General features: G+C 42.1%; 1 protein-coding gene across 1 annotated transcript in view; it reads right to left on the reverse strand.

The window, feature by feature from the left end:
- Positions 1 to 556: 556 nt before the first annotated feature.
- The window catches only part of LOC144143191 (gastric triacylglycerol lipase-like), a 33,429-nt gene continuing 20,485 nt past the window's right edge, over positions 557 to 13,500 (reverse strand). The window contains exons 6-10 of the mRNA XM_077674988.1: positions 9,565 to 9,636; positions 9,134 to 9,289; positions 3,226 to 3,297; positions 1,980 to 2,048; positions 557 to 886 (exon numbers count right to left, since the gene is read on the reverse strand). Of these exons, the coding sequence (XP_077531114.1) occupies positions 557 to 886; positions 1,980 to 2,048; positions 3,226 to 3,297; positions 9,134 to 9,289; positions 9,565 to 9,636 (699 nt within the window). The remainder of the gene's footprint in view (positions 887 to 1,979; positions 2,049 to 3,225; positions 3,298 to 9,133; positions 9,290 to 9,564; positions 9,637 to 13,500) is intronic.

The following is a 13,500-nucleotide window of genomic DNA, read 5'->3' on the forward strand; positions in this document are numbered from 1 at the left end:
CAGATCAGACAATCCTGCTAATTAAACTTTCCAACGCAAGGTAAAGTGTTCGGCTCCTAAAATCTACTTTTGGCCACCCAAATATCCATGTCGAACAACATTCTTGGTCTGCAACCGCGTGCAACAATATGCTCACAAACGTGCCTCTCTTCTACATGCGCTCGAGATTACCCTAAGCTAACATTAGCCTGGTAATCAACGTTAACCTCAAGTATTCTTTACCTCAACTCTTTAATAGAGACATAGTTGAAGGTGCTCCTTTGCTTCATGATAGTTCACCTTCTCATTACTAAATAGGCAAAGTATGCGAATTGACAAGGTTATGTCATGTCTCAATATATTTACTGAAAATAATTGTCGCTTACTTTGTTTCCCGCTTTACATGCATTCCATACTTGTAGGGCTTCTTGTTTTATCCCATCTATGTTAAATAAAAATTATCAAAGACATATACAGCTGTGAAATACCTTTCTTATTTTTAGCAGCAAATTGCAATAAACTCCTTGTATTCAAAAAACGAATTGCATTAAGTGTGCAAACATTTATTTCAGCGGTTTTACACTGTGGACAATGTAGGTGTCAGTAATGATGCAGTCTCAGAAATGGTGGTCGTTTCATCGGTGACGTCTGATCGCACATTAATTAACCTATACGAACCAAGGAATCCCAAAAGATCGTTAAACAAGTATTTTTGATTGAGGAGCCCTATTGCAAAGTGAACGTGGGTGTAGTTTGGGTCCCGAATAAATACATCTTTTTTCACGTTATTACCAAGCTGAGCTCTCAAGTCGGCGACTTCTTTTGGAGTGACAAACTGGTCTCCTTGACTAGAAAACAGTCCAATGTTCGTAGCCACCCTTGAAAGGTTGTATTCAGGAGGAACCGCCTGCGTTTAAAACGGTCAAGTGATGAAAATATTTGTCAATAAAGCAAAACGTTTATCAAACATTTCGCCTAAAATTTTCGGTAAGATTGTCTTTTTAATTATTCATGTTTAGAACATAAATTTAAGCAGTGATATAGTAATGGCGAAAATGCAAACATTTTTGTGAACAAAATGATATAAAGACGTATTGAAACGAACGTGAACAGCCTAATTCGTATATTGCATTTTGCAAGGATCGATTTAGATGATTTTTAATCGACAGAGCCAATGTCGCCCCCTAAACAACTCAAAGGTTTACAAAGAACCCGTCTCGAAGATTGAACAAAGACAAATTATGCCGAGGTCAGTTGCAGTTTGCGTAGTTAGAAACAGAACAAGAAACTTTTTTATCAGCTTTCTCTCTCACGTCAGTCCATACCTACAAAACATTGCAAGATTTGCTGGCACAAGAGATGTCAGCCTGTGTTCAAGCAACCCACCAGATTGCATGGCCACCACAGAACTTGTTTTCTGCAACCAAACCTATTCTAATCTGCCGGTGAACGGCTATAAACAACCGAATCTGTAAATTGCCTAATTTTCAGTACACAGAAAACGATTTTTGCTTCAAAGATGTGTTTTATTGTGACGTGCTGTTTAGCCCTAAATGTTACTTTTGTACGTGTTCGTTGTTTTTTTTTATTTTAGAGCTTCTTATTATGAAGCTTCTATAGAATTTCGTAAATTTTCTTTAATGATTGCTTTGTTGTAACTTTGAGCGCCCTGCGTTTTGTGCCCTCCTGTTTCCTCTATTTCCCGGTTAATGTTTCTTTTACTACTTAGAAGGTAATTCAAAGTTATCCATTTAGTTTGGCGGATTGTTGTTATCGTTTCTAAGTCTAAAAGGAGGGTGTGGTTGGAATGCCGAGTGAAACCTTTTACCCCAATTTGGCGCCAAAACAGAGGTGTATCATTAAAACTAAAAATATCAAATACCTAAATTTCCTGGATGATTAGGCTGAAATGCATTATACTTTTCTTGAAGCAACATACAAAACTGGCAAGCTTTCGAGACGCCTGTATCAAAGAGCAGTTGGTGAACAAATTTTCTTACCTGTCCGTACACCTTCATGTTTCTTGCTGCCCCATAATCAAACTTTTGAGACCTTTTAGATTTTACGAGCTGTAATGTAAAGAGAGTCTTAAAACTTGATACATACTTTTGGAAGACACGTTGCACCTGCTACGTATTTATTTGCACTGTTACAGTGATGCTCCGTATAAAACCGCTGGCACACAATAAAACGTCATTTTTTGTTGCGTCTTCTGGATCACAACCATGTAACAAGCCCCAATCATACGGCACAAAATATTACCGTACTTTGCCATAGACGTGAGCGCACTGAGAACAACGCGAGGCATGCACTACGTTGGAGAGTGCGGGCAACTTTTTGGGAGCTGTCATTACCGCAATAACCAATCTACGTACGGCATCTGCCTTACACTGCTGTATCTGTTTAACCCGGCTTCGCCTTTACCCCTTCTTGCCAATAAACGTGCCTGAACAAAAGACGATAAACTAGACATTTATCACATTGCCATTAATTAATAAGAACCTGAGGAATACAGTCAAATTTACCTAATATAATAACAATGATGACCGATCTCTCAGCTACAAAAAAAAACTGCACATCAACGGCTACGAGTGCAACTCCCAACTTCCAAAGCAGCATTTCGCAAAAGAAGAAATGCAACCATACTCCGTACACCACACCTTGACATGTCTCCACCTTCCTCGATGAATCAGAAACGTAGATAGCTAGCTTATTATCCTGTTTTAAAAAACCGTGTGCCCCTCTTGATAATCACGACGGATAATATATTGAGGCTACTGCATGCTGTTGTTGAATGGCTGACTTTCTTGATTAAAACAAATTGTAGTCTGGAAAATTCTCTAGTGCTGACTGAGTCTTACTTTGTTCATGAGGACGCTGCTTCGGTATCATAGGTCTAAATACAAGAAATATAAGTAACCTCTAGCTAAAATACCCTGCAAAACAACTACTTTCCAGTTCACACGTTTACATGCGAAGAAATAAATATTTCAATATTTACAGTCGCTAAATACAAAATGTTCTTAACAAAATCAACAAAATTCTCTCCAACCAGAAAAAACTGTAGATACAAAAATCCAAGCCTTCTTTTAGTTCACTGCAGACGGAATCTCAGTGAAGGGGGTCGCCGCCGCACACTATATTTTCTATGACTGAATAGGAAATTTAGGTAAAGTGTTAGGTAAATAAAAGCATCTCGTTTGTATGCACAAAAAAAATGAACGTTTAGAAGCCATTTATACAGACCTGACCAAAGTGTATCACATTTTTCATGGATGTTCCTGCTGGGTTGTGGCACAAGTAGATCCGCATCCGGGTCTGTGGGTTTTGAACAAAACAGGCAATTTGCAAGTGGACATTTTCAATTTTCTTTCGCTTTCTTAACCCAAAGCTACAATGCCTCAATATCAGCCGTCTGAGGGTATTGTGCAAGAACTTTACAGCTTGATATATTTGCCTATAAAAATTGCAACCCTTCAGAGGCAGCCTATCGCTGGCAGCTTCCAATGCTTGGACGGGTGAATGGCAGCAACCACCACCCCAACCATCTCAATCCCATTCGTTACACGGATATACACCACCGCTACCGTAACAGCTACTTCAGGTACCCACGCCTCATCCCTCTCTCTACTCCTGTAAAAGCCACCTTTCGCACAGTCTCCACAACCAAACACATGCAACACTCTTCCCCTTCATCGTATATCTCCAACTAGATATGCTTACAACTGTCTAACTTGCCATTCTCCCAATACGATGTACCACCGGTTTTGAAGATACATCATGCCCCGCATAACATCTGTTTCTACCCGGAACAAGGAGAGGGGGGTTGACCAGTATGCCTTCTTAATTATTATGGGTTACGCCTCATCTCCTGTGCAAATTAGCAGCAGTCGCTGTGGCTTTTCAGAACTGTCACCCGTGTGGAACCGTACCGAGGTGACGGAGCCCGCACCCGAGCATTAGGTATTCTTTCCTAACTGCGCCCACGTGCTTGGATATCTCGGCCCCTGGAGATCAACGCAGAGCTATCAAGAGCTTCCGCGATAAAACGGACGTCGCTGTCCTACCTGCAGATAAAAGCAATGCGAGTGTCCTGCTGAACAGGAGTGACTACGACGAAAAAGTTCAGGCGCTGCTTTCTGACGGAGACACAGCTACTCGCTTTGACAAATGCCCTACGTCAAAACTACAAAAGGATTTTTATACGCTGCTTGCTGACGTCTTCGGGGTTATTTCAGAGCAAAATCAGCCCTTTTACCACCAGCTTTCATCCCACAACTAATCGGCTCCGGCGTTTTACGGCGTTCCCAAAATTTACAAGTCCGGTACCCCGTTACAGCACGTCGTGGAATTCACCCGGTTGCCAATTACAGGATTTCCGGCTACTTGTATCAAGTATGAAAAGACGCAGTCGATTTTGACCCAGTTCTCCCGAAAAGAACGCCCATCGAGATGCCCGACCTCGCAAGGCTTTTATTCTTTTGTTTCTCGGAGACGTTCTCCGTGTTTAGGGAATTTTTCTACAAACACGTTCACGCTACAGCCATGGGGTCTTCAATTTAGGTCATAGCAGGCAAGTTGACAATGGATCCTGTAGAATGACAAGCGCTTTTGACCTTCACTCCATCCCCTAGAATATTTGTGCTCTACGTTGACTACTGCTTTTAAATAATTGAAACAGACGGTTTGTACTCGTTTACGCATCACTGTGTATTCATTGAAAGATCAATTCAGTTTATAGTAGAAAAAGTAAACAAGGGGAAGTTGCCTTTCCTGTACGCTCTATTACACCATGGGGGTACTTCACCCTCATTTCCTGCATTCACAAAAAGCGCACAGACGGGGCGCTACCTAAACTTCAAGGCGGTTCAGCCTGGATCCCACAAGAGGACCGTGATTTCTTTTTTAATGAAACCCGCTGCGCTGGCTCAGTGGCTAAGGCGTAACGCTGCTGAGAACGACGTGGCCCGCTCGCTTCCGGCCGCGGTGGCCACTTTTCTGATGGAGACGAAAAGCAAAAACGCCCATGTATACGAGATTTCGGTGCACCTCAAAGATCCCCAGGTGGTCAAAATTAATCCGTAGCCCTCCACTACGGTGCGCCTCATCGCCTGCGTTGCGTCGGTGCGTTAAACCCTACAGTCAATCAATCAATCAATCAATCAATCAATCAATCAATCAATCAATCAATCAATCAATCAATCAATCAATCAATCAATCAATCAATCATATAAATCGTCTTTGATGAAACGCATCCGCACTATCTGCTCCACTGCTTCTGACGACTCGGCTATCATCAAACGTGCATGTCGGGACCTGTCTGCAAGCGGTTATCCAGATTCCTTCGTGAATTCGGGGGAACAAAGGTTGGATCGCCCTTCTGCAGCGGCATACCGTGCGTGCCTTGAGGGAGTAATACTTTGGCCCATGTTCTGCGCACGTATGAAGTGCACGTTTCCGATGTTCCTACCCAGACGTAAAGAACGCTCTTGTGACGGAGAAAGGCAGATTACCAAAAAACCGATTTCCCGGTGTTGCGTATGAAGGGCCATGAGCAAATTGCGATAGAATATACATAGGGGAATCTGTTTTTTTTTCAAAAACCGGGTAAAAGAGCATTGTAACGACGTAAACAGGAGAAACATATCCGCTAATGCCCTCGCGGACCATGCACAATAGTCTAAGGATGAGATAGACTGGGGCAAGGCACGTGTTTTCGCCACCCAGGACTTCACCTGTAGGCTGCATATGGAATCTATAGCAACACAGACGACCAAAAAGCAGTCTGAACCGCACAAACGGCAATCCTCCCTACCCTTATGCAATGAGTTAATGTCACGTGCTTCAGCGTAGATAAATTCCTAAATCGCTTTTTTAGATTTTAGTGTGAACAAGGCTTCAGTTCAGAGTTAAGGGGAGGAGAACCTCATTTTTTTATTTTCTTCCTGTGGTCGGCGCCTTCTTTTTATGTCTTATATGAGCATTTCCGACCACACGGTCATCAATCAAAGCCTAGATTTTAGTACTCAAAGAGGCTGCCCACGTTGGTTTATTAGATGCGAAGCATCTCATGCTCGGGGCTGTGTGCCTCCCTCCCTCGTTGTCGTTGTCCGCCGTTCACACTCTACTGCGCAGGCGCGTCTCTTCAACCACGTCAGCATTTAACTGTGAACATAATTTAACTGTGAACGTAGCCGTGGATAAAACAGCTATGTCGTGTGCAATAAATAAAAAGAAAATACACTTTTTGTACTGCCGTAAACTCAGTCACAACTGCTTCTTCGGCCTGCTTCTTCGGCCTGCCATAAATACTATTCTCTCATATAGAAAGAAGTCTCTCCTTTTTAGCAACAGTGCTTTATTTTTTTTACGCGAACAGTAATTAGCGAGCCCTTCTCTAAACTAAAATTTTTGCAATAACGCGAACAGCTCCAGTACCTCTGTTGTGACTGCGGAGAGGATGGCAGATTGGCTTTTGCGAACACTAAAGGCACCCTTCCGGCTTACACCATCCTCAAAGAATCAGTTTCATTTTGTCGTTGACTAAACTAGAACGGTAATGTGATTGAAATTTTGCCTTCCCCTTTCCACAATTTTCAGAAACACTGCGTGCGAGGGCTTTGTTGCGAAGAAATATCAGTGATGAAAGTTCATAAACAACACTATAAAAGGGCAGAACTACTTTCGCAAATTTTCCCGTGCGGCATAGAATAGAAAGATGTGCAAAAAACGACACAAATAAAATGTGCACTTTTATGGTAGCTAATATTGCAGCAACTCAATAAATCCGTTGTGGGGCGGCCGCTTTATTATTAGATGGCTAGAAAATTAAGCCGCATTCCCGCCTTGTAAAAATGAATGCTGCGCAATGCTGTTTACCACACAACATATAGAAAACAGCAAAAACCTAGAGTGTATTATGAAATTTTTATTGCTCTTGTTCGTTGACCGTGGTCATTCCTAGAAATACATATACCTACACGCACGCATGTTTATGCTGACTATACTGCACTTGACTAGCGTGCCTATAGTGATAAGAAATCCACATCATATCTTTGCCCAACACGTAAGACACGACCTTGGTGTTCATATCTTGTTTTGCATGTATTGCGACTTTGGTGATCCCTGCGTTTTACTAGGGCACGCAAATGAGACGTTTCCCGTCTAAGCACGCTTGTTTGTTAGTTTCATCAAGCGATTAATGCGTCGCGCAATATGTAATGGATTCGCAGGCTCGTACCTACAAAACAACCGTAAAAGGCGTTTATACTTTTTGCTTGCACCTGCATTCTCCCTATCGTTTGTTCGCTCTCACCTTCGGGGAACCTTTCGCTGTGATACGATCGCGATATGAGTTTCTTTTTTAACTTGGCTTTTTCACTCGCACTTTTAGGGGAAAGTTCTGGTGCCATGCTATAGGCAATATGAGCTTCCTTTATGAATAAGCCAGGTACTTCTAAGACGGCTTTTTCATATTGAGTTTTTCCAGGCCTGTCTGCGTACGCCATAAAATCCTAAATTACGGTCATACAGGCTTCGCCTAAAAGAACATTAAGTTTTTATAGGTTACGTTTTTCGTTTAAAAGCTCTGAAATTTCGTTTTGAAGCTCCTGAGAACTGCTTGTATTATAAGTAAATATATATTCATTGTCCTGTTGGCGTGTATAAGATAGGTGAAGGGAATTCTTAACTTGACACGTACAGAAAATATTCTTCTTTACTGGACAGACGCAGACAATACCCTTTCCACAAAGTGTGAGGACATCTGAGCACTCAGTGGATTGTAAATGCTAAACTATGAATGTCCAGTTGAACATCTCAGATGCCGCCCTCACGCCTGACCTTATTCAACGAATTTGATTTGTCGAAACTCAGGACGCTTTGCTGTGTGATCTGCCTTTACGCTTTCGGATGGCTTCTATTTTTTGGCTGCTCTACTGTGTGCTCTTTTTCCGCATTCCTCCGCTCTCTTCATCTACAGCGTACTCACATGTGCGGCCGCGGCCCGCTACTACCCAGTTTGCCCTTGCGCTATGCGACGCCTTTTGCTAAGGTATCCATCGTTGTATGGAAACCATGTCGTTATTCCAACATCTGGCACACTTGGTCATTCCTTTCAGTTACATTGAAAATATTCCCAGCCAGCTAAACCACTTAAGTAAAAAGCCGAAAAATCTTCATTACCACAACTTAAACTACGGTCGTCAGTTGGCGCTTCAGGTTTAGAAACCATTGAAGCAATGAGTCCAGTATGTGCAAATTTGCCGCGTCCAGTTTTTCTCCTTGGAGCAAGCCGTATCTTGCTGGTATAGGCAACGGAAAATTCTTTATACACCGAGTGGGATGATATATATATAAATGTATATATATATATATATATATAGAAAATAAGGGTTGGCAGTCAAGAAAACCTCGGAAAGCAAAGGGGAGGTTGTGGTGGGTCATAGAAAGAAATGAAAAATTTTTTGAGTCGAAAAGAAAGTGGTGAAAAAATTCCCGCCGGGTGGGATCCGAACCCACGACCTCCAGAATACCGGTCTGGTGCGGTGACCACTACGCTACCGGTGGGGCTGTTTCCCCAGCATTTTCCGGGTATTTATGTTAAGGTATTTTTGTTTCCTGTACTTGGGGGTGGTAGCCAGCGCCACTCGGACTACTCGGGGTGAAGGGGACCTTCTTTTTAACCCCCGGGCCGTGACTCGAGTGTCTACGACATGTCGAGAGTGGTCGACCAGCGTTGAACCCTCTTAAGCTCCCTTTGGCACCAAGACTGACAGAACAGAGGCCCTCGCTAAGCATGTAGCAAATCAGAAAAATCTTTCTATGACCCACCACAACCTCCCCTTTGCTTTCCGAGGTTTGCTTGACTGCCAACCCTTATTTTCTGTCTTATTTCACGGAGCCCCTCATTTCCCCCCTTTTTGTATATATATATATATATATATATATATATATATATATATATATATATATATATATATATATATATATATACCTTCATGAACCTACCTTCATGAACATCTGTAACTCGAAAGGAACTCGCATTACGTGTTTTTTCACAAACTTGGTCATTTTAGAACCATGTTTGCGAAGCGACAGATTTTTATTGGGCCGTTTTCTTATTTACAAATCACTTGCTAAACACAGTACCTACCTTGTTAATGTACTTGCTCCCAAGGTTGTTGAACGTATCTCCCAAAAACGCGCAAGTTCGTATGGTCAACGATGAGCACAGGAACCTGATGAGGCCCATCAGTACAAAATCCTTGGGAAGAATCTCATTGTAGCCCGTTACTCTTTCCACAAGGCTCTGCATAGCACACAGATGCACACTGTTAGACTGCAACTATGTACAAAAGCACCACAAATAAAAAGTAACCTCTATTGCCTCTATTAAAACAGTAAGGTGAACTATGCTGGCGCCGTATGGTGCGTGCATCAAGCTGAACAGGGTACAGCAATCAGGCTGATGGCTAGAAGTGGGGGCTTTATCAACCACGTGCACCATGAAGTTCCGTTTTTAAAATCCCACTCCTGCGTCAGCGTTTTTTTATGCAGCATAAATGTAGAAAGAAAAAAGCCGACCTCTCCATGGCAACGTTGACGGTCGCGCCCGGATCTACCGACTCGTAATGACAATGCAAGCGCAGCGCGTGACTGTCATACACAAGGCGTTACCCCTCGTTTCAATAGCAGGACATGGGTAGAGATGAATAGTTGGCAGGACAAAGAACGCTGCCGTGCTGGTAAACCATTTTCATGTTTATTTTCGTGAGTTGAACGAATAGGGCAAACTCGAGCCAGCCTCGCATAGAAGGTGCATGCAAGCCATGAGTTGCCCTAGCTTGCATGAAATTGGGTTGCCTCTAGGGGAATTCCTGGTGATTTTCAATACTCTCGAGAAAACAGCGGTTGTTAAATGCAGGTTTTATTCAGGGGCATTTTATTTTACCGACGCGTCACAGATATGACCGGAAACGTCGGTTTTTCAGGCGGCCACGTTTCTGCCCGCCACAATCAAAATATTCGAACAATAGTCCAATATCTAGATCCGCAGCATTCCCCTCCTTTTGACTTTTAAGAATATATGCACTAGGTAAAATTTATTGGCAGATAAACCGAGTTTTAGCTTTTTTGTGACCCTACGTTTTACAATCTGGGAGAAGAATTGTCAGCTTGCGTTCAGTTTCCATAATGTCCACTGTACGCACGTTTCACTCGCGCCGTATACAGACGGCAATAGAGTTCCTAAATGCGTAATAGGAACTGTTGTTCCTTAATCCCTATTCACAACCTGTAATCTCGCTTTGGGTGTAGGAAAATGCGTCAAATCGTTTAAACATTGTCATCCGTAAACCTTTTGAATATACTGGTACAATGCTAATAAGTCTCTAATTCCGGAATTCATTTTTTTATAAAGACCGCTTACTTTTGCTAGTTGTATACTCGGAAGACCAGTGGCTGTCTCTATACATACATTTCAATATACAAGTACACACAATCGCAATTGTGTCAATAACATGTTTAACAGGCCGAACGTAACTATTGTGGGCATCACAACCGCAACTATAATTAATATCTGAAAACAAAGACCTGATGTGCTTTCCTAAACCGTACTAGAGATGTATTGTTAGAGCACCTTTGTAGATAAAATTCACCTATTTCGTGCCCGGGTTAGATTCAGGAGTGAAGAACGTTTTTAAAGCATCAGCAAGCTCAAAGGCAATGTACTCGGCCCCACTGCATGGATTGTTCTTCAAAGGTATGTTATGAGTAAATTTTGCATCCACCGAGCGAATCTACCTCCCCAGGTGATGAGGTCGATCGTGTGATTGAAATAGTTTTTCATAAGAATGATTGCTTGCATTGTGACGTTCGTTACTTTATTTTCAGATTCTTGAATTAGGGTATCGGGATTTCTTATTTTAGGAAAATATTAATATAGCCTGTTTCTTGGTATGATGCAGCTACCTAACTCTCGTAAAAACTATGATTTTATGAATATGATTCAGATTTCTACGTCTTTTTGAAGAAGTGCTTCCGGTACATCATGCTATAATTCGACGGAAATGTTTCATAAAATTTCTGAACGTCCAATTCAGGGTACACGTTACTCTGGTACTCTTAGTGAAGTTCTGCGAAAGCGTTCTCGAGTCTTTTTTGTGTAACACATTGAGGTGAGTACCCGTGAAGTTCTTTACGTTTATAAATAGATTTACTGCAATAAAGGTAAAGCCTAGGTGGTCGGTGAAATTGCAACATGTAAGCCCCGACTGTACAAGCGAGGAGACAATTGTTGCAATACAAGAAAAATCAATGTTTTTTTTGCCAAATTCATGCGAGTGGACCGCCTGGTCGAAACGAGAAAATCAAATCATTTCAATAACACATCAAAATCTGTAGTAATTGGGGCACTACGCAATATTGTCTGTGTTGAAGTAAGCACTTATGTTGGCTTGATATTTGTGCTTAGTAATGCGACTACAATTACCTTCCATGAACTCCACGATAGAAAGGATATCAGCCCCATGGGTGTGTAGAACACCGACAGTACTTTAGTGCTGCTCACTACCAATACGATTGCAAAATTGGCATTAAATAAACAAAACTCTCATATTAAGCCAAATTTAAACTTATTGCTAACCAGAATACACACAATTCCCCCTCGACATACACTCATTTTGAGAGTGAAAGTAGAAAATGAAGGAAGCAGAAAACCAATACCAGAATATAACCGCATTTTTATATCAGCATTTTATTAAACAACAATATCAAGATGAGAGCAAACCCTACTCATCGTGCTTGTTGTTTACTGACCGCGCATTTGAATCGAAATATTTGGTTATGAAAGAAGACAGTTATATTCTCGGCCCAGTTTGTTTATTTCGCAAGGTACAGAGTATCGGTTGGAAGCAATAACATGGTGAAGCCTGACTGTGTAATGTTCACCTTATTTCAATTTATTTCCTGTTATTACTATTATACATGCAATTTTCTTTGCTTTCATTCGTGATATTTTTTTCTTCCTAATTCACACTGGTTTCTCTTATTTTCCAGCCGTGGTGGCATGGTGGCTAAGGCCTTGGGCTGGTGAGCCCAAGAACGCCGGTTGAAACCCGTCAATGGTGGCTGCATTTTAGAAGAAGGCAAAAGGCGCGAATGGGGCCTGGTCGAGATTTCGGCGCACGTTAATAATGCCCAGCTCACGAAAAATAATCGATACCCGTGGTTCAGCACATCTCATTGGCATTATTCGGCGCGTTGTACCCCTAAAATTTTAATTATTCTATTCCTCTTTTTTTGCTTTAACTTCTCCCTAATTCGTTTTGATCCATCTCAATTCAGTTTATTTGGTATTCTATCAATTTATATTACCCTAGTACACTTTGATAGGTCTTAATTCACTTGCCTAGGCGAATGTTTCGGCGAGTTGTTATTCCATTTGATGACTGTTAAAGGCACTGTTTATGACAGTGTATTACGAAAGCGTTTGTTCTTGTCAACTGTTTGTTGTCCTTGGTCTTCCATTCGGCGCTTTGAAGATCGCGTAATTTCTTTACATGAGCATTTCATTCCACTTTGATTGTATTAATCAGCATTGAGTCCAGTTATTTGTTTTGTCTTCCTCACTGAACTATTTTGATCCATCCTAATTCACCTAATCCAGCTATCTGAATTGATTCATCTTGATGCACTGCGGTTACTCTTGAATCGTTTTGTTATCCTTCATAAATACGCGCTAAACTCTACTCATGCCTACTTATGATTTGCCCCCCTAGCTTGCATTAAAAGGGAGGGAAGAGATTTTATAACTAACAATGTTGCCCAGCAGCGAGTGCACAAAAATATTTCCCGGGAACAAAGTATTTTCGCAATACATGCTGTAGAAGCTACACAATACACAAGCAAATTTGGCCTTATGGTCCTCCCCATCTGGGTGCGCGATGCTGGACGTGCGACGAGCGGAGGAGAATCTTGCCTGGACACCTGATAGCTGGACTGACGGCGGGGGCGATCGCTTGTACCACGCTCGTTTCCCGTGTTTCCTCCGAAAGCCCTTCACGGGGAGAACGCCACTCGATTTTGTTTTCTTGGTCGCACTTAAAAGTACAATTTTTGTGTCCAAACAGTGTGCACAAGCGCCAAGCCAGATATCGGCTTCCATGCGGTGTTCGTGGTGGGATAGTACCATGCCGGCATGTATGGTAACACACAGAAGCGACCGCCGAGTGGGCCGAACTTGATGACAGCAAATATTCCGCCCACATTGCAGGCTTCCTAAAACACTTCAATTCGTTTTTTTTTTTTTTTAGGCGAGGGGGGGGGGGGGGCAAAGAGGCGGCAAGCGTTGGCATGAGTGGTCATATCTGATGGTAGATATAAGAAGGACGGTTAATACTCCTACACTTTGGCCAGAGAAGTTTTTTTATGTACCAGAATAAAAACTCGCACTTTTTCTCGATATACTTTCCTTTTTAGAGTATCGTCTTCCGTTCGCTACATGCCTTGGAAATGTGTTCA

Source organism: Haemaphysalis longicornis, unplaced genomic scaffold (assembly GCF_048455015.1).
Source record: "Haemaphysalis longicornis isolate Haplotype H1 unplaced genomic scaffold, Haemaphysalis longicornis Haplotype H1 scaffold_6, whole genome shotgun sequence".
Classification (NCBI taxonomy): domain Eukaryota; kingdom Metazoa; phylum Arthropoda; class Arachnida; order Ixodida; family Ixodidae; genus Haemaphysalis; species Haemaphysalis longicornis.